Source organism: Pseudophryne corroboree, chromosome 5 (assembly GCF_028390025.1).
Source record: "Pseudophryne corroboree isolate aPseCor3 chromosome 5, aPseCor3.hap2, whole genome shotgun sequence".
Taxonomy (NCBI): Eukaryota; Metazoa; Chordata; class Amphibia; order Anura; family Myobatrachidae; genus Pseudophryne; species Pseudophryne corroboree.
The window spans coordinates 423,156,435-423,176,684 of record NC_086448.1 but is presented as its reverse complement, the minus strand read 5'-3'; the positions used below and the strand labels follow the sequence as shown (position 1 = coordinate 423,176,684).

General features: G+C 47.2%; 1 protein-coding gene across 1 annotated transcript in view; it reads right to left on the bottom strand.

Annotated features, from left to right (window-relative positions):
- GALNT4 (polypeptide N-acetylgalactosaminyltransferase 4) overlaps nt 1-20,250 on the bottom strand; it is a 297,723-nt gene that overhangs the window by 14,514 nt on the left and 262,959 nt on the right. Inside the window, exon 8 of the mRNA XM_063922806.1 lies at nt 13,658-13,789. Within this exon, the coding sequence (XP_063778876.1) occupies nt 13,658-13,789 (132 nt within the window). The remainder of the gene's footprint in view (nt 1-13,657; nt 13,790-20,250) is intronic.

The following is a 20,250-nucleotide window of genomic DNA, read 5'->3' as shown; positions in this document are numbered from 1 at the left end:
GACCGCACATGACAGGGGTTCCAACGGACAGATAGGGCAGAATGATCGGACCACGATACTGGCAGGATAGAAGCCTTCGAAACCTGTTGGAGAGTCCACTTATCCGATATTGCTAAATCGATCCTAGAAAAAGAGCCGTGGACCGGGGAGAAGAACGAATAATCCCTACAGGTCGTGTTCTTAGCTCTCCAGACGTAATAGAGGCCATACTCATGCAATATATTTCTAAAGGCATGGGAGCTATCTCGCTGCGAACTTGCAGTGGAAGAAGGGCGGGCTAAGGACTTGTCTACCGCTGGGTCAAGGACCATGTTAAAATCCCCCAGCAGTAACAAAGCACCCGATAGATGCATCTGGAGGATTTTAAAAAATTTCCTAAAGAAAGGTATTTGTTTGGTATTGGGAGCGTACAACGTGGCTATAGTGACCGGCCTGTCTTCCAGTTTACCTGTCAGAATAAGGTATCTGCCCTCTTGGTCTGTAATTTGATGGTCTAGAGCAGAGGTTCTCAAACTCGGTCCTCGGAAGCCCACACAGTGCATGTTTTGCAGGTAACCCAGCAGGTGCACAGGTGTATTAATTACTCACTGACACATTTTAAAAGGTCCACAGGTGGAGCTAATTATTTCACTTGCGATTCTGTGAGACCACCTGCAAAACATGCACTGTGTGGGCCCCCGAGGACCGAGTTTGAGAACCTCTGGTCTAGAGAGAAATCACATGTACTACAGAATAATAATGCTACCCCAGCCTTCTTCTTCGGGCCATTGGACATATCGCCAGTGGGGAATTTGTTATCCTTAAGAGAGGGGGGTGACAAAGACATGAAGTGGGTAAGGCCACTATATGCACTTTACATTTTGCAAAATGGCGCAGGGCCAGTCTTCTTTTGTTTGGTGAATTCAGCCCCTTCACATTTAAGGAAAGAACATTAACCATTCGGTATGTCAGTGAACAATGCTAAAAACAATCTACACACATAAGCTATGTAACGGGTTCTACAAGAGTATATGTGTACTAAAACTTGGAAAAGCAGGAAAGACAGGGAAGGCAGAAGAAACAGTAAGAGAGGGAAATAGAGCGGGCACCACAGGGATGACAAACAGGGTTGCCTAGCAAGGCAACACATGGGGTCGGGGCAAGGTGCGGGGAGATATCTCTCCACCACTCCTAAAATAATCAACAGAAAAAATGAACATCATCAAGGAGACATAGGGCACACGCCTCCCCACGGACAACTCTGAAATCTGCACAAATAACATTAAAGGAAGCAAAGATATCTCGCTAAGGGAATGCAGGATGAACAATGGGTAACAAGGTTATAACGGAAACATTACAAAGTAATCATCCAAAGTTAAACTAGTAGCTCACATAAGCATAAATCCTACTTCGTGACTAACCGAAGCATTGCCCGGGAGAACACAGTAAAGGCATATAGTAACTCAAAGAGAGACAGGAAGATCAAGCTCGGCTACGGCATACAACCTGGGCAAGGAAATTAGTCTCTAGAGTCATTTGCCGGCTATCGACCACTCCTGGGCCAATTTAAGGGTTGCAGGTGCCTTTTCAGGTAAGTCCTCCCTCTTCCAAGAATCCAACAATTTCAGACCCGCCTCCGGCGTGATTATCACATGCAGAACACCGTTACGCCTAACCAGCAATTTCGTCAGAAACCCCCATCGGTATAGAATATCAGCTCTCCTGAGCGCCGAAGTCACCGGATAGAACGAGCGTCTCATAGCTAGGGTAGCCGCTGAGAGGTCTCCGTACACTTGTACATCTCCCAAGGTCGCGGCTGGCAGATCCGGGCGCATAACTGCCCGCAGGATTTGTTCCTTGACATGGAAATAATGCATCCGCATCAGAGTGTCTCTCGGAGTGTCTTTTGGGGCATTTCTAGCCTTCGGTAGGCGATGGATACGGTCGATGAGAAAGTCATCAATAGAGCTAGTAGGGAGAAGCGTCATGAAGAGGTCTGTCGCGAATTGGGTGAGCTCTGAGTTGGTGACGGTTTCTGGAATGCCACGAAGTTTTATATTGTTACGGCGTGACCTGTCCTCAAGGTCGCCTGTCTTCCGCCTAAGGTCCGCGACCTCGGCCTGTAGCTCCTCGAGTTTATTAATCACCTCATTGTGAGACTTCACCACCTCCTCACACTTATTTTCAAGGTGATCCGTACGTTGGCCTATGGTGTCGACCGTCTGCTGGCAGCTTTGGAGCGCTGTCTTAACTTCCATCGTAATAATAAGAATTTACTTACCGATAATTCTATTTCTCGGAGTCCGTAGTGGATGCTGGGGTTCCTGAAAGGACCATGGGGAATAGCGGCTCCGCAGGAGACAGGGCACAAAAAAGTAAAGCTTTAGGATCAGGTGGTGTGCACTGGCTCCTCCCCCCATGACCCCCCTCCAAGCCAGTTAGGTACTGTGCCCGGACGAGCGTACACAATAAGGGAGGAATTTTGAATCCCGGGTAAGACTCATACCAGCCACACCAATCACACCGTACAACTTGTGATCTAAACCCAGTTAACAGTATGATAACAGCGGAGCCTCTGAAAAGATGGCTCACAACAATAAGAACCCGATTTTTGTAACTATGTACAAGTATTGCAGATAATCCGCACTTGGGATGGGCGCCCAGCATCCACTACGGACTCCGAGAAATAGAATTATCGGTAAGTAAATTCTTATTTTCTCTATCGTCCTAGTGGATGCTGGGGTTCCTGAAAGGACCATGGGGATTATACCAAAGCTCCCAAACGGGCGGGAGAGTGCGGATGACTCTGCAGCACCGAATGAGAGAACTCCAGGTCCTCTTTTGCCAGGATATCAAATTTGTAGAAATTTACAAACGTGTTCTCCCCTGACCACGTAGCTGCTCGGCAGAGTTGTAATGCCGAGACCTCTCGGGCAGCCGCCCAAGATGAGCCCACCTTCCTTGTGGAATGGGCCTTAACCGATTTAGACTGTGGCAGGCCTGCCTCAGAATGTGCAAGTTGAATTGTGTTACAAATCCAACGAGCAATCGACTGCTTAGAAGCAGGCGCACCCAACTTGTTGGGTGCATACAGTATAAACAGCGAGTCAGATTTTCTGACTCCAGCTGTCCTGGAACATATTTTCAGGGCCCTGACAACTTCTAGCAACTTGGAGTCCTCCAAGTCCCTAGTAGGTGCAAGGCACCACAATAAGCTGGTTCAGGTGAAACACTGACACCACCTTAGGGAGAGAACTGGGGACGAGTCCGCAGCTCTGCCCTGTCCGAATGGACAAACAGATATGGGCTTTTTTGAGAAAAAACCACCAATTTGACACTCGCCTGGTCCAGGCCAGGGCCAAGAGCATGGTCACTTTTTATGTGAGATGCTTCAAATCCACATATTTGACTGGTTTTAAACCAATGTGATTTGAGGAATCCCAGAACTACGTTGAGATCCCACAGTGCCACTAGAGGCACAAAAAAGGGTTTTGTATATGCAATACTCCCTTGACAAACTTCTGGACTTCAGGAACTGAAGCCAATTCTTTCTGGAAGAAAATTTACAGGGCCGAATTTGAACCTTAATGGACCCCAATTTGAGGCCCATAGACACTCCTGTTTGCAGGAAATGCAGGAAACGACCGAGTTGAAATTTCTTTGTGGGGCCTTCCTGGCCTCACACCACGCAACATATTTTCGCCACACGTGGTGATAATGTTGTGCGGTCACCTCCTTTCTGGCTTTGACCAGGGTAGGAATGACCTCTTCCGGAATGCCTTTTTTCCCTTAGGATCCGGCTTTCCATCTCCATGCCGACAAACGCAGCTGCGGTAAGTCTTGGAACAGACATGGTACTTGCTGAAGCAAGTCCCTTCTTAGCGGCAGAGGCCATAAGACCTCTGTAAGCATCTCTTGAAGTTCCGGGTACCAAGTCCTCCTTGGCCAATCCGGAGCCATGAGTATAGTTCTTACTCCTCTACGTCTTATAATTCTCAGCACCTTAGGTATGAGAAGCAGAGGAGGGAACACATACACCGACTGGTACACCCACGGTGTTACCAGAACGTCCACATCTATTGCCTGAGGGTCTCTTGACCTGGCGCAATACCTGTCCCGTTTTTTGTTCAGACGGGACGCCATCATGTCCACCTTTGGTATTTCCCAACGGTTTACAATCATGTGGAAAAAACTTCTCAATGAAGTTTCCACTCTCCCGGGTGGAGGTCGTGCTGAGGAAGTCTGCTTCCCAGTTTCCATTCCCGGGATGAAAAACTGCTGACAGTGTTATCACATGATTTTCCGCCCAGCGAAAAGTCCTTGCAGTTTCTGCCATTGCCCTCCTGCTTCTTGTGTCGCCCTGTCTGTTTACGTGGGCGACTGCCGTGATGTTTTTCCCACTGGATCAATACCGGCTGACCTTGAAGCAGAGGTCTTGCTAAGCTTAGAGCATTATAAATTTACCCTTAGCTCCAGTATATTTATGTGGAGAAAAGTCTCCATACTTGATCACACTCCCTGGAAATTTTTTCCTTGTGTGACTGCTCCCCAGCCTCTCAGGCTGGGCTCCGTGGTTACCAGCATCCAATCCTGAATGCCGAATCTGCGGCCCTCTAGAAGATGAGCACTCTATAACCACCACAGGAGAGACACCCTTGTCCTTGGATATTGGGTTATCCGCTGATGCATCTGAAGATGCGATCCGGACCATTTGTCCAGCAGATCCCACTGAAAAGTTCTTACGTGAAATCTGCCGAATGGAATTGCTTCGTAGGAAGCCACCATTTTTACCAGGACCCTTGTGCAATGATGCACTGTTTTTAGGAGGTTCCTGACTTGCTCGGATAACTCCCTGGCTTTCTCTTCCGGGAGAAACACCTTTTTCTGGACTGTGTCCAGAATCATCCCTAGGCACAGCAGACGTGTCGTCGGGATCAGCTGCGATTTTGGAATATTTAGAATCCACCCGTGCTGATTGTAGCAGTATCCGAGATAGTGCTACTCCGACCTCCAACTGTTCCCTGGACTATGCCCCTATCAGGAGATCGTCCAAGTAAGGGATAATTTAGACGCCTTTTCTTCGAAGAAGAATCATCAATTCGGCCATTACCTTGGTAAAGACCCCGGGGTGCCGTGGACAATCCAAACGGCAGCGTCTGAAACTGATAGTGACAGTTCTGCACCACGAACCTGAGGTACCCTTAGTGAGAAGGGCAAATTTGGGACATAGAGGTAAGCATCCCTGATGTCCCGGGACACTATATAGTCCCCTTCTTCCTGGTTCGTTATCACTGCTCTGAGTGACTTCATCTTAATTTGAACCTTTGTAAGTGTTCAAAAAATTTTTTTTAGAATAAGTCTCACCTAGCCTTCTGGCTTCAGTACCACAATATAGTGTGGAATAATACCCCTTTTCTGTAGTAGGAGGGGTAATTTAATTGTCACCTGCTGGGAATACAGCTTGTGAATTTTTTCCCATACTACCTCCTTGTCGGAGGGAGACTTGGTAAAGCAGACTTCAGGAGCCTGCGAAGGGGAAACGTCTCGACATTCCCATCTGTACCCCCGGGATACTACTTGTAGGATCCAGGGGTCCTGTACGGTCTCAGCGCCATGCTGAGAACTTGTCAGACGCGGTGAAACGCTTCTGTTCCTGGGAATAGGCTGCCTGCTGCAGTCTTCTTCCCTTTCCTCTATCCCTGGGCAGATATGATCTTATAGGGACGAGAGGACTGAGGCTGAAAAGACGGTGTCTTTTTCTGCAGAGATGTGACTTAGGGTAAAAAACGGTGGATTTTCCAGCAGTTGCCGTGACCACCAGGTCCGAAGGACCGACCCCAAACAAGTCCTCTTCCTTTATACGGCCATACTGTGCCGTTTGGAATCTGCATCACCTGACCACTGTCGTGTCCATAACATCTTCTGGCAGTTATGGACATCGCGTTTATTCATGATGCCAGAGTGCAAATATCCCTCTGTGCATCTCGCATATATAGAAATGCTCTATAGTCAATAAAATACTGTCCCTGTCAAGGGTATCAATATTTTTAGTCAGGGAATCCGACCAAGCCACCCTAGCTCTGCACATCCAGGCTGAGGCGATCGCTGGCCGCAGTATAACACCAGTATGTGTGTATATACTTTTTATTATATTTTGCAGCCTTGTCAGCTGGTCCTTGAGGACGGCCCTATCTATAGACGGTACCGCCACTTGTTTTGATAAGCGTGTGAGCGCCTTATCCACCTTAAGGGGTGTTTCCCAACGCGCCCTAACTTCTGGCGGGAAAGGGTATACCGCCCATAATTTTCTATCGGGGGGAACCCACGCATCATCACACACTTTATTTAATTTATCTGATTCAGGAAAAACTATGGTAGTTTTTTCACATCCCACATAATACCCTCTTTTGTGGTACTTGTAGTATCAGAAATACGTAACACCTCCTTCATTGCCTTTAACGTGTGGCCCTAATAAGGAATACGTTTGTTTATTCACCGTCGACACTGGATTCAGTGTCCCTGTCTGTGTCTGTGTCGACCGACTAAAGTAAACGGGCGTTTTAAAACCCTTGACGGTGTTTTTGAGACGTCTGGACCGTACTAATTGTTTGTCGGCCGTCTCATGTCGTCAACCGACCTTGCAGCGTGTTGACATTATCACGTAATTTCCTAAATAAGCCATCCATTCCGGTGTCGACTCCCTAGAGAGTGACATCACCATTACAGGCAATTGCTCCGCCTCCTCACCAACATCGTCCTCCTACCTGTCGACACACACGTACCGACACACAGCGCACACACACAGGGAATGCTCTGATAGAGGACAGGACCCACTAGCCCTTTGGAGAGACAGAGGGAGAGTTTGCCAGCACACACCAAAAACGCTATAATTATATAGGGACAACCTTATATAAGTGTTTTCCCTTATAGCATCTTAATATATATATAAGCATATCGCCAAATTAGTGCCCCCCCTCTCTGTTTTAACCCTGTTTCTGTAGTGCAGTGCAGGGGAGAGCCTGGGAGCCTTCCCTCCAGCCTTTCTGTGAGGGAAAATGGCGCTGTGTGCTGAGGAGATAGGCCCCGCCCCTTTTTCGGCGGCCTCGTCTCCCGCTCTTAACGGATTCTGGCAGGGGTTAAATATCTCCATATAGCCTCCGGAGGCTATATGTGAGGTATTTTTAGCCAAAATAGGTATTCATTTGCCTCCCAGGGCGCCCCCCTCCCAGCGCCCTGCACCCTCAGTGACTGCCGTGTGAAGTGTGCTGAGAGGAAAATGGCGCACAGCTGCAGTGCTGTGCGCTACCTTTAGAAGACTGAGGAGTCTTCTGCCGCCGATTCTGGACCTCTTCTTACTTCAGCATCTGCAAGGGGGCCGGCGGCAAGGTTCCGGTGACCATCCAGGCTGTACCTGTGATCGTCCCTCTGGAGCTGATGTCCAGTAGCCAAGAAGCCAATCCATCCTGCACGCAGGTGAGTTCACTTCTTCTCCCCTAAGTCCCTCGTTGCAGTGATCCTGTTGCCAGCAGGACTCACTGTAAAATAAAAAACCTAAGCTAAACTTTCCTAAGCAGCTCTTTAGGAGAGCCACCTAGATTGCACCCTTCTCGGCCGGGCACAAAAATCTAACTGGCTTGGAGGGGGGTCATGGGGGGAGGAGCCAGTGCACACCACCTGATCCTAAAGCTTTACTTTTTTGTGCCCTGTCTCCTGCGGAGCCGCTATTCCCCATGGTCCTTTCAGGAACCCCAGCATCCACTAGGACGATAGAGAAAAATCTTTAATGGAAGCCAGGAGTTGCCGCATATAGCAGAGTGTGAGGGGTGTGTCATCATCCAGTTGAGAGTTTTGTTTGATTCACACAGGAAGTTACTGATACCTCATCACTACCCTGGAATTGCTTGGGCAGGGGATCCAGTACAACAGGACTTTCCTGGCACTGAGAAGACGGAGACTGCTTGAAAAAAGCGACCGGGCGGACCGGGGTCGGGTCCTTTTGGCGTTTAGGCGGCATTATCCCAGAGGGTAACTCTCACCGCGGTAGTCGTTGACATGAAAAATCGGAAGTAGGAGGAGAAATAAACCTGTCGGCTCGATATATGTGCCCAAGGCAGGATCACAGCATCAGGAGTGAGGGAGAGATCCAGACATTACACCAATGGTTACATCAGTACGGCTCGGGTAGAGACGAGTCTCCCCGCGGCACCCAAGTGCCGGGTATAGCGGTGGGGGAGTCAGCTACTTGAATATGAAGGGTTAATGGAAGTGCCTGAGGATTTCCAGCAATGAAACAGGCACTTATTATCCGTGGAAACAGTAGCAGCACATACAGGGTGAGGTGGGGGGCGATGAGCTGGGAATAATCACAGTGACTGCCTGGCACCAGTTAGAGCTGTTTAGGATAATTGAGAAAAGCACAGGTGCAGGGAAGAGCGCAAGGTAGTGTGGATATCACAGTGAGGTCATGCAGATCAGTTGTTCCTATCTGAGGGTGCACCACATGGAGGTACACAGCAGGTGAGGAGGTATGCTGACATTCAAGGGGGGAGGTAGGGTAAAGATGAGAAGATGAGGACCCCCTCTTAGCGCACAGAGCCCCCTGCCCCCTGCTATATTATACGTGTGGCAGTGCAGTGAGGGAAGATGGCCGCCGCTGGAGACCACTTACCGCCGGAGGGGATAGCGTGGCGTCTTCCGCTCTCAGCCGCCAGACCGCACGGAGGATCGAGGCAGCAGGTCTCAGCAGGCGGTCCGGCAAGGGGGGTCGATTCCCGGCACCCGTGCGCAGCTCCGTCCTCGGCCCCGGAGACGATGTAAAATCGAGGCCCCGGCTTCACATGCGGGGGGAGGGTCGCAATCCGCAGAGACAGTAGGAGCTGTCTCCCGACTCCGCAGCACGCTCCCCTCCAAGCAGGTACACTGGTAGCAAGGCTGAGGGGTGAAACCAGGGAAGAATAAGGCACTGGAGAGGTGTTTAGGGCTTTCTGTAAGCTTGCAGGCTGGAGCCCATGTAAATCGCAGCTTCTCTCCCCGCCAGCCAAGCCACCTTAGTTTTTTATTTTTAATAAATATGCAAAAATCTCAAAAAACTTTTTTTCACATTGTCATTATGGGGTATTGTGTGTAGATTTTCGAGAGAGAAAAAAAAGAATTTATTCCATTTTGGAATAAGGCTGTAACAAAACAAAATGTGGAAAAAGTGAAGCGCCGTGAATACTTTCCGCATGCACTGTGTATGTATGTATATATAAATATATATATACACATACATACACACACACATAGACACTGTATATATATATATATATATATATATATATATATATATACACACACACATACACATTTTTTTAGATCTTTATATTAGACATATACATATATATACTAGCTGTTCTACCCGTTCTTCACATAAGAGTTTCTCATTTTCACGGTTGTAAATATAAATGAGTGTTAAAAATTTGGTAAATCTATAGAGATTTAAATTTGAGATGTCTTAATGTAAGTAAATATTAATCCATGGTACTTGGCGTTACCCGAGGAGCACCCGTAGCAGATACAGTAAAAAGTGACAGGACTATTTTTGTAGTTTATTAAATTCTAGACGCTGGAGGTGCAATCCAAATTTTGATCCGATTATCCATTTGAGCGTTATTGTTCACGCAATGCAAGCCATGCATCAGTAATGATGTCATTATGTCAACCCCCTTATCCCCTTAGGGGAGGTTTAATAAAAATCTAATTATGTAGTTTTCCCATCTGAAGAATACCTATGTTAAATTTCAGCTCCCTAACATATCGGGAAGTAAGAGAGTTAGTGATGAGTCAAGTCAGTGAGTGAGTGAGTGAGGGCTTTCACATACATATACATGTTTTTAGGGTTTAATTGCGTATAACTGCATTATTTTTAAAGAAAATCATATGAAGGTATATATAACTGGGAAGAAAATTTTACAGACAATATAATGCAGTTCACCGCAATGAATTATCTTTATTACATAAAAAGTTATAGCTAAATAAAGACAGGGAGACCATCTGTAAAGAGAGCGTATTTCTTCAACTCAAACTGACCAATAAGAGTGATTGTTCTGAGAGCCAATTAGGTGTTCCAATGCCACAAAATGGATCCAATAAGGTGTTAGCATGAGTAAGCTAACATTTGTTGCTACCAGAATTGATCGTAAAACATCTTATTTAGTTGTTCAAATATCACTAAATTAATCGATGTTTTTTATGCGTTCATTATAGTTTAATCTCCTGAAGTAAGCTGTGTAACATATTTAGGATGACAAGCAAAGTAAAGAGTTTACCGATCACCTAGAAAGAAATGCAAAATAATTAATTTGCATGAAGAAGGTAACAACAAAATTATAAATAAAGTAGATGGCAACATAACTTAAGGATGAATTTTGAAACTGTGGAATAAGTATCAACAGACTCTGTCGATTCAAAACCAAATTGGTAAAGGTAGGAAAAGATACACAACACCGTGTTGTGATAGAAGAATGAAAAAAACTTGCTTGAGAGACAGAAAAAAAAAATCATCTGAGGCAACCAAAAATGATTTACGTGAATGTGGTGTAAACACCAGTGCCAGGATTATTTGATGCAGACTTCAATATTTTAGATTAAATGCCAGAATCCCACGGAAAAAGTCACTTTTATCTCTCAAAGACAGAAAATATTGGAATGGCCTCAAAAGTATATTAATTGGTCAGAAGAACAATGGAACAGTGTCATCTGGAGTGATAAAAACCAGAATATCCATATTTGGTAGTGATGGCATGAAATATGTCCACAGAAGAATTGGAGAAAATAGGATTTATGTCTTACCTTGGCAAATACTTTTTTTTTTTTAGTTCATAGGGGGCACAGGAGAAGGCTTAATGCTGGGTATAGGCTGGATGGGAGCTGGGTGGCACAAAAACGGTTACTTAAAAGTACCCAGCAGGCTTTGACCCCCTTTCCCCTATACCCCACACCTGTCCTCGGGTCCGCAAGTTTTAGTAGCAAGCCCAAGGCAGGAGCGGAAAGAGATGAAGGAAGAACACCACACATAGAGAGACACTGAGAAGATGGTTGGTCACACATCGCCCACACAGGAACTCAGATCTGCAGGACAAGTGCATCAGGGACGGCGTCCTGTGCCCCCTATGGACTCATAGAAAAGGATTTACCAAGGTAAGACATAAATCCTATATTCTTTATCGTCCACTAGGGGGCACAGGAAAAGACTTAATGCTGGGACATCCTGAAGCTCCTGGAATGCACTCAGGAACCTACGCCTGAAGGCAGCGTCACGTGATGCAAGGGTGTCAAACACATATAGCTTAATGAAGGTCTGAGCAGAGGACCATTGTACTTTACAAAGCTGCTCGGCAAAAGCCCCACGAGAGGCAGCCCAGGAAGTTTCCACAGCACATGTGGAATGAGCTTTGACCCCCAGAGTTGGGGGAAGGTTTGCCGCCGCATAGGCGTGTTGAATGGTCAACTGAAGCCGTCTGGCCAAGGTATGCTTGGACGCCGGCCACCCCCGTTTGTGGGAATAACACAAACAGTCCAAGTGTTGGATATCCTTGGTTTTGTCCATACATATGCGAAGAGCGCGGACTTCATCCAAAGAAGCCTCCTCAGGAGGAGCCGCTGATAAGGCCAGCACCCCGATTTCCTGACTCAGATGGAATCTAGAAACCCCTTTAGGACGGAAACCTGGTCAAATGCGAAGGACCGCCCTGTCTGAGTGAAACACCAGGTAGGGCGAGCGCCAGGACAAGGAACGGAGATCAGAAACTCTTTGAGCCGAAGAGATAGCCAAAATCCACGTGGATCCATCAGAGGTCAGCTGAGACCATGGGTTCAAAGGGAGCTGTACGCAACGCCCTGAGGACCAGGGAAAGGTCCCACGGAGCCACTGGAGGTACGAATGGCAGCTGCATATGAAGCACTCCCTGAAGGAAGGTTTTGATGTCCAGAATGTTCGCAAGTGGTTATTGAAACAGCACGCATAGCGCCGAGACCTGGACCTTCAAGGTCAACAACTGAAGTCCCAGATCTAAACCTCACTGGAGAAAGGCCAAAAGTAGAGGCAACCTGAAAGACCGCGGGCTGAAGTGACAAGTCGCGCACTAGGAAAAGTATGCCTTCCAGATGTGGTTATAGACCCTGGCAGACGATGCTTTCCTGGCATTAAGCATTGTTTTGATAACCGTCCTAGAAAATCCTTTTAGTCTTAGGACAGATGACTCAATAGCCACAACGTCAAAGCGAGGTGAACTGGGTCTGGATGTACACAGGGTCCCTGTGACAGAAGGTCAGAGCGAACCAGAAGATGCCACAGGGCATCTATGGACAGATTGAGAAGATCTGCATACCACGGGCGAAGCGGTCAATCTGGAACCACTAGTATCATCATGTCTCCCAGGTGCTTGAATTTCCGGAGGAGTCTGAGAACCATGGAAATCGGGAGAAAAGCATACACGAGGGGAAACGACCAATGAGCTGTTAGGGTGTCCACCAGGAACGCTTGAGGATCTCTTGGTTCGGCTCTCACACGGCTGACCTGTCTGTTGTGGCGGGATGCTATGAGATCTATGTCCGGCATTCCCCACCGAGACACAAACTGGTTGAACACCTCCGGGTGGAGTATTCACTCTCCCGAGTGAACGTCCTGTCGACTTAGGAAGTACGCTTCCCAGTTGAGTACCCCTGGAATGAACACAGTTGACCGTGCCGGAAGATTTTGCTCGGCCCACCGGAAAATCTTGGGAACCTCTTGCATGGCCCCTCGACTGAGTGCCGCCCTAGCGGGTGATGTATGCCACCGCCGCCGCATTGTCAGACTGGACTTTGACTGGCTGGCCGCGGATGAGAGCTTGAGCTGAAAGAAAAGTGTTTAGAATTGCTCTTAATTTCAAGACGTTGATGGGGAGTAGTCCAGCAACCTTGGAACATGTGAGTATTCAAGACCCCTCCCCAAACTCGAAGACTGGTGTCGTGGTGATCATGGTCCAGTCATGAATCCAAAAGGGTCGTCCCTTGTCGAGATTGGCTTGTAAGAGCCACCATGTTAATGGTAGCCGAACCTCCGGAGTGAGGACAATGGTCTGTGACCGAATGTGGAGAGGAGAACTGTCCCAATTGCGGAGAGCGACAGTGGAACTGGGCGTACTCCACCATGTCGAACGCTGTCACCATCCTGCACAGAACTCTCATGCATGCGTGAACCGATACTGTGCGCAGATGCATTAGTGAGCAGATTCTGGTCTGAATGACCTGGATCTTGTCCGGAGGCAGGAACACTCGCTGGTCTTTGGAAGTCAACAACGCCCCTAAATGAAGGATTGTTTGCGAGGCATAGACATTGTTTATAAACATTGCTAAAATCAGCTGTTATAATACCCAAAAGAGCAGTGGGTTGGCCAAATCCAAAGGTTTGGTGCGGTCATTAGCAAAGGGGAGGCAATGATGGTAAAGGTGAGGGAAGGAAAAGCACATGTGGAAAGAGGGACCTGATCGAAGAAGCGAACAGTCTAAAGGACTGTCTTGTAGAGCAGATTGTGGGAAGGATCAAAATAACAAATGTTAGTACATTTCAGTTAAACTGTCACTTAAGCATTTTACTATATATAGTTAAATCCCATTACAGAGATTTGTGACATCAAAAACCCAAATGAATACGTACTGCCCCGTGCCAGCCAGGACGATCTTCGGGAACATGCAAATCAGGAAAAACATTTTTCAAGTACCAGTTAAAATCATTGCACTGCAGTCTCTCTCTCAGTAATTTTCGTTCAGAAATATCTCCATAGTTTTCCTACAATAAAATAAATTTGTCAGTGTGCTGTGCAAATGCAGAAATTATACTTTTATCATAATGTATATTAAATAGGATTTTAATACCTACCGGTAAATCCTTTTCTCTTTGTCCGTAGAGGATGCTGGGGACACTTCAAGAACCATGGGGTATAGACGGGATGCGCAGGAGACATGGGCACTTTAAGACTTTTAAGGGGCGTGAACTGGCTCCTCCCTCTATGCCCCTCCTCCAGACTCCAGTTATAGGAACTGTGCCCAGGGAGACGGATATTTTGAGGAAAAGGATTTATTGTTAAACTAAGGTGAGATACATACCAGCTCACACCACAAAAACACGCCGTACAACATGGCATTTAACAGAATTCCAGTCAACGGCATGAATCATGTCAGCAACAGGCTGACTATAACAGAAACACAACCTGTGTGTAAACATAACTAATAACAAATAACTGCAGACAGAGTCCGCACTGGGACGGGCGCCCAGCACCCTCTACGGACTAAGAGAAAAGGATTTACTGGTAGGTATTAAAATCCTATTTTCTCATACGTCCTAGAGGATGCTGGAGACACTTCAAGAACCATGGGGTTTATACCAAAGCTCTAGAACGGGCGGGAGAGTGCGGATGACTCTGCAGCACCGATTGACCAAACATGAGGTCCTCATCAGCCAGGGTATCAAACTTGTAAAATTTCGCAAAAGTGTTTGAACCCGACCAAGTAGCTGCTCGGCAGAGTTGTAATGCCGAGATCCCCCGGGCAGCCGCCCAGGATGAGCCCACCTTTCTGGTAGAGTGGGCCTTCACTGATTTCGGTAACAGCAATCCAGCCGTAGAATGAGCATGCTGAATCATATTACAGATCCAGCTCGCAATAGTCTGCTTGGAAGCAGGCGTCCCAATCTTGTTGGCAGCATACAGGACAAACAGAGCTTCCGTTTTCCTAAGTTGAGCCGTTCTGGTGACATAAATCTTTAAGGCCCTGACAACATCGAGAGATTTTGACTCCGCGAAGGCGTCAGCCACCGGCACCACAATAGGCTGGTTCACGTGGAACGATGAAACCACCTTCGGCAGAAATTGTTGACGAGTCCTCAACTCCGCTCTATCTTCATGGAAGATCAAATAAGGACTCTTGTGAGACAAAGCCGCTAACTCAGACACCCGCCTTGCGAATGCTAAGGCCAATAGCATGACCACTTTCCAAGTGAGAAATTTCAACTCTACCTTCTGTAAAAGGTTCAAACCAATGTGACTGAAGGAAATTCAACACCACGTTAAGATCCCATGGTGCCACTGGGGGCACAAATGGAGGTTGGATTTGCAAAACTTTTGGAAGGGAGGCCAATTGTTTTTGAAAGAAAACAGATAGGGCCAAAATTTGTACTTTAATCGAGCCTAACTTTAGGCCCGCAACCACACCTGCTTCTTCCGTAGGAGCCTTCTTGGATTCACACCAAGACACATATTTTCTCCAAATACAGTGATAATGTTTTGACGTTACTCCTTTTCTAGCCTGAAGAAGTGTGGGAATGACTTCACTGGGAATACCCTTTCGGGCTAGGATCCGGCGTTCAACCGCCAAGCCGTCAAACATAGCCGCGGTAAGTCGTGATATACGCACGGCCCCTGCTGTAACAGATCCTCTCGTAGAGGAAGAGGCCAGGGATCTCTTATGAGTAATTCCTGAAGATCTGGATTCCAAGCCCTCCTTGGCCAGTCCGGAACAATGAGGATCGCCTGAACCTTTGTTTTTCTTATGATCTTTAGCACCTTTGGAATGAGTGGAAGCGGAGTGAACACTTACACCGACTGAAACACCCATGGTGTCACCAATGAGTCCACTGCTATTGCTTGAGGGTCCCTCGGCCTGGAACAATATCTCTGAAGTTTCTTGTTGAGGCGAGACGCCATCATGTCTATTTGAGGAATTCCCCAAAGACTTGTCACTTCTGTGAAGACCTCTTGATGATGACCCCACTCTCCTGGATGGAGATTGTGTCTGCAGAGGAAGTCTGCTTCCCAGTTGTCCACGCCTGGAATGAATATTGCTGACAGAGCGCTTATATGTCTTTCTTGCCCAGCGGAGAACTTTTGTGGTCTCCACCATTGCCGCCCTTGCGGTTTATGTGCGCTACTGCTGTTATGTTGTCCGACTGTATTAGGACGGGCAGGTTGCGAAGAAGACGTTCCGCTTGAAGAAGGCCGTTGTAAATGGCTCTTAACTCTAGAACATTTACGTGTAAACAAACTTCCTGGCTTGACCATTTTCCCTGGAAGGTTTCCCCCTGTGTGACTGCTCCCCAGCCTCGGAGACTTGCATCCGTGGTTACTAGGATCCAGTCCTGGATCCCGAACCTGCGTCCCACTAGGAGGTGAGAGCTGTGCAGCCACCACAGGAGTGAGATTCTGGTCTTGGAGGATAGGATTATTTTCCGGTGCATGTGCAGATGGGATCCGGACCACTTGTCCAATAGGTCCCACTGAAACACTCTGGCATGGAATCTACCAAATTGAATGGCCTCGTAGGCCGCCACCATCTTCCCCAGCAATCGAGTACATTGATGGATTGATACTCTCGCTGGTTTCAGAATTTGTTTGACCAAACTCTGAATTTCCAGAGCCTTCTCTTCTGGAAGAAAAACTCTGTAATTCCGTGTCCAGAAACATTCCCAAAAACGACAGCCGTTTCGTCGGATTCAAATGTGACTTCGGCAAGTTTAGGAGCCAACCATGTTGCTGTAGAACTGCAAGGGAGAGCGCAATGTCCTGCTCCAGCTTGTCTTTGGATCTCGCCTTTATCAGGAGATCGTCCAAGTAAGGGATAATTGTGACCCTTTGTTTGCGAAGGAGAACCATAATTTCCGCCATTACCTTGGTGAAAATCCTCGGAGCCGTGGACAGACCAAACGGCAACGTCTGAAATTGGTAATGACAATCCTGAATAGCAAACCTCAGGTAAGCCTGATGCGGAGGATATATGGGGACGTGTACGTAGGCATCCTTTATGTCGACCAACACCATGAAATCCCCTTCCTCCAGACTGGAAATCACTGCTTGGAGAGATTCCATCTTCAATTTGAATTTTCTTAGGTAAAGATTGAGGGACTTTAGGTTCAGAATTGGTCTGACCGAACCGTCCGGTTTCGGAACCACAAACGGGCTTGAGTAAAAGCCTTCTCCCTGTTGTGACTGGGGAACCCTGATAATGACTTGACTTAGACACAACTTTTGTATTGCATCGCTTACAACCTACCTGTCCGGAAGAGAAGCTGGTAAGGCCGATTTGAAAAATCGGTGAGGGGGCACGTCTTGAAACTCCAGTTTCTACCGTTGGGACACTATTTCTAAAACCCATGGGTCCAGGGCCGAACGAGCCCAGAACTGACTGAAGAGCCTGAGACGTTCCCCCACCGGGGCGGACTCCCGCAGAGGAGCCCCAGCGTCATGCGGTGGATTTAGCAGAAGCCGGGGAGGACTTCTGCTCCTGGGAACCTGCCACGGCCGGAGATCTTTTACCTTTTCCTCTATTGGCAAGTAAAGAATAACCTCGGCCCTTTTTGTATTTATTTGGCCAAAAGGACTGCATCTGAAAGTGGTGAGCTTTCTTTTGTTGTGGAGGAACATAAGGCAAAAATGACGACTTACCCGCGGTAGCCATAGATACCTAATCAGTGAGACCCTCACCAAACAAGAGACACTACCTTTATATGGGAGAGACTCTATAGAGTCAGCATCAGCATTCCATTGATGAATCCACAATGCTCGTTTAGCTGAAATTGCCAAAGCATTGGCTCTTGATCCCAAAATGCCAATATCTCTCGCAGTCTCCTTTAGGTAGGCCGCAGCGTCCCTGATATAACCCAGAGTTAACAGGATGCTATCCCTATCTAGGGTATCTATATCAGATGACAAGTTATCTGCCCATTTTTCAATAGCAGTACTCACCCACGCCGATGCAATGGTTGGTCTGAGCAGCGTACCTGTGGCGACGTAAATGGATTTTAACGTAGTATCCTGTCTACGATCCGCAGGATCCATAAAGGGGACGGTAAAGCCACCTTTTTAGACAACCGTGATAGAGCCTTGTCCACAATGGGAGATGATTCCCACTTATCTCTATCCCCAGAGGGGAATGGATACGCCACCTGAATCCTTTTGGGAATCAGAAACTTTGTCAGGATTTAACCACATTTTTTTCAAAAAAGGTATTCAGTTCATGAGAGGGCGGAAATGTTACCTCAGGTTTCTTTCCCTTAAACACACAGACCCTAGTATCAGGAACAGCAGGGTCCTCCGTGATATGTAAGACGTCTTTTATTGCCACAATCATGTACTGGATGTTCTTCGGCAATTTTGGGTCTAATTTGGTATCACTATAGTCGACACTGGAGTCAGTGTCCGTGTCGGTATCTGTGTCTGTCAACTGAGCAAATTAACGTTTATGTGACACCGAAGGGGTCTGGACCTGTGATAACACATCCTCCACAGATTTCTTCCATGTCGGTTTCTGAGATTCAGATTTATCTAATCTCTTATTAATAAGAGCCACATAAGCATTCAAGGCATTCAACACATTTACCCAATCAGGAGTCGGCGGTGCCGACAGGGTCACTCCCACAGCCGATTCTGTCCCTACCACAGTCTCCTCCTGGGAAGAGCACTCAGCCTCAGACATGCCGACACACGTGTACCGACACCCACAGACACACTGGGCAAATAGGGGACAGACCCACAGTAAAGCCTGTCAGAGAAACACCGAGGGAGTTTGCCAGCTCACAACCCAGCGCTCAATCCCAGATCTGAAACTCTAATATAAAGCCCCAGACCAGTAGCCCTTTTATATTTGCACCAAATTATGTGCCCCCCCCCTCCCGTTTTACACCCTGTTACTTGTACAGCAGTGTTTGGAGGAGAGGACCAGCGTCTCTGCAGCTTCTGTGAAGAGAAAATGGCGCTGGTGAGAGCTGAGAGCTAAGCCCCACCCCCTTAATGGCACGCTTCAGCCCATATTTTCTTAATATATATTACTGGCGGGGGTAGAGATCATGTGCCCAGGCACTCCAATCCACTCTTGCCAGCCTTAAAAAGAGGATTTTATGCTGCCCAGGGCGCCCCCCCCCCTGTAGTGCTGCTGTGTGTAAGAGCATGGCGTGCAGCGCGATCGCTGTGCGGTACCTCAGAAAGCAGTCACTGAAGTCTTCTGATCATCTTCTACTCACCTGTCTTCTGACTTCTGGCTCTGCAAGGGGGGTGACGGCGGGCTCTGGGAGTGAACCCCTAGGCGTACCTAGTGTTCCAAACCCTCAGGAGCTAATGGTGTCCTGTAGCCAAGAAGCAGAGCCTTTAAACTCATTAGAAGTAGGTCTGACTTCTCTCCCCTAAGTCCCGCGATACAGGGAGACCGTTGCCAGCAGCATCCCTGAAAATAAAAAACCTAACAAAGTCTTTTCAGAGAAACTCAGTAGAGCTCCCCTGTGTGTGGCCAGTCTCCCTGGGCACAATTCTAAAACTGGAGTCTGGAGGAGGGGCATAGAGGGAGGAGCCAGTTCACGCCCCTTAAAAGTCTTAAAGTGCCCATGTCTCCTGCAGATCCCGTCTATACCCCATGGTTCTTGAAGTGTCCCCAGCATCCTCTAGGACGTATGAGAAATATAAAATATATAGCGCACCCAAAATGTCTGCCTCGTCTGCTAACTTTCAGGGGTGGGAAATACAGGTATTCAATTAGCTCCAATAATTTCAGAGCCATTGAAACACTCCCTTTACATATTCAATTGTGGGCCATTTGCGCTCGTTTTGAAGGCATTTTCGCCAATGCCTTTTCACTTTTTTTTTTAATCGATAAGGCATTGGCAAAAAATGCCTCAAAATAGTCAAAACACAGCCCACGTTTTCACTGGCGCAGGAGCAAAAACATGTGGATTTGCCGATCCACAAGTTTTTCACTCCTGATAATTTTTTTGCCTAGATGAAAAAACGGCCCTGCTATTGAATAGGGTGAATCCCCATTCACCCTAAAAAAAATAATAATAAAAATAAAAAATAGCAAACAATAGGGAAGATATATTAACCTGGAGAAGGCATAAGGAAGTGATAAACCAGTGATATGTGCAAGGTGATAAATGCACCAATCGCTCCAATATGTAAATTAACAGGATCTGATTGGCTGGTGCCTTTATCACCTTACACATATCACTGGTTTATCACTTCCTTATGCCTTCTCCAGGTTAACACATCTGCCCCAGTAGGTGAAAAAATGGCCCTAATTGAATCCCCCCCCCCCTTCAACATGATCTGTACAAGTTATCACCCAAAATGGCTGCACCAACCCTACATTATTTTTATTATTCCCATTATGTTAATTGTTGGTATGTTTTCTTCTTTCTGTAATACTCTGTATTACGTTTTTTGATGTCTGTAAAGTGACTAAGTCCTGCTGTAGAAATGCACTATATGATGA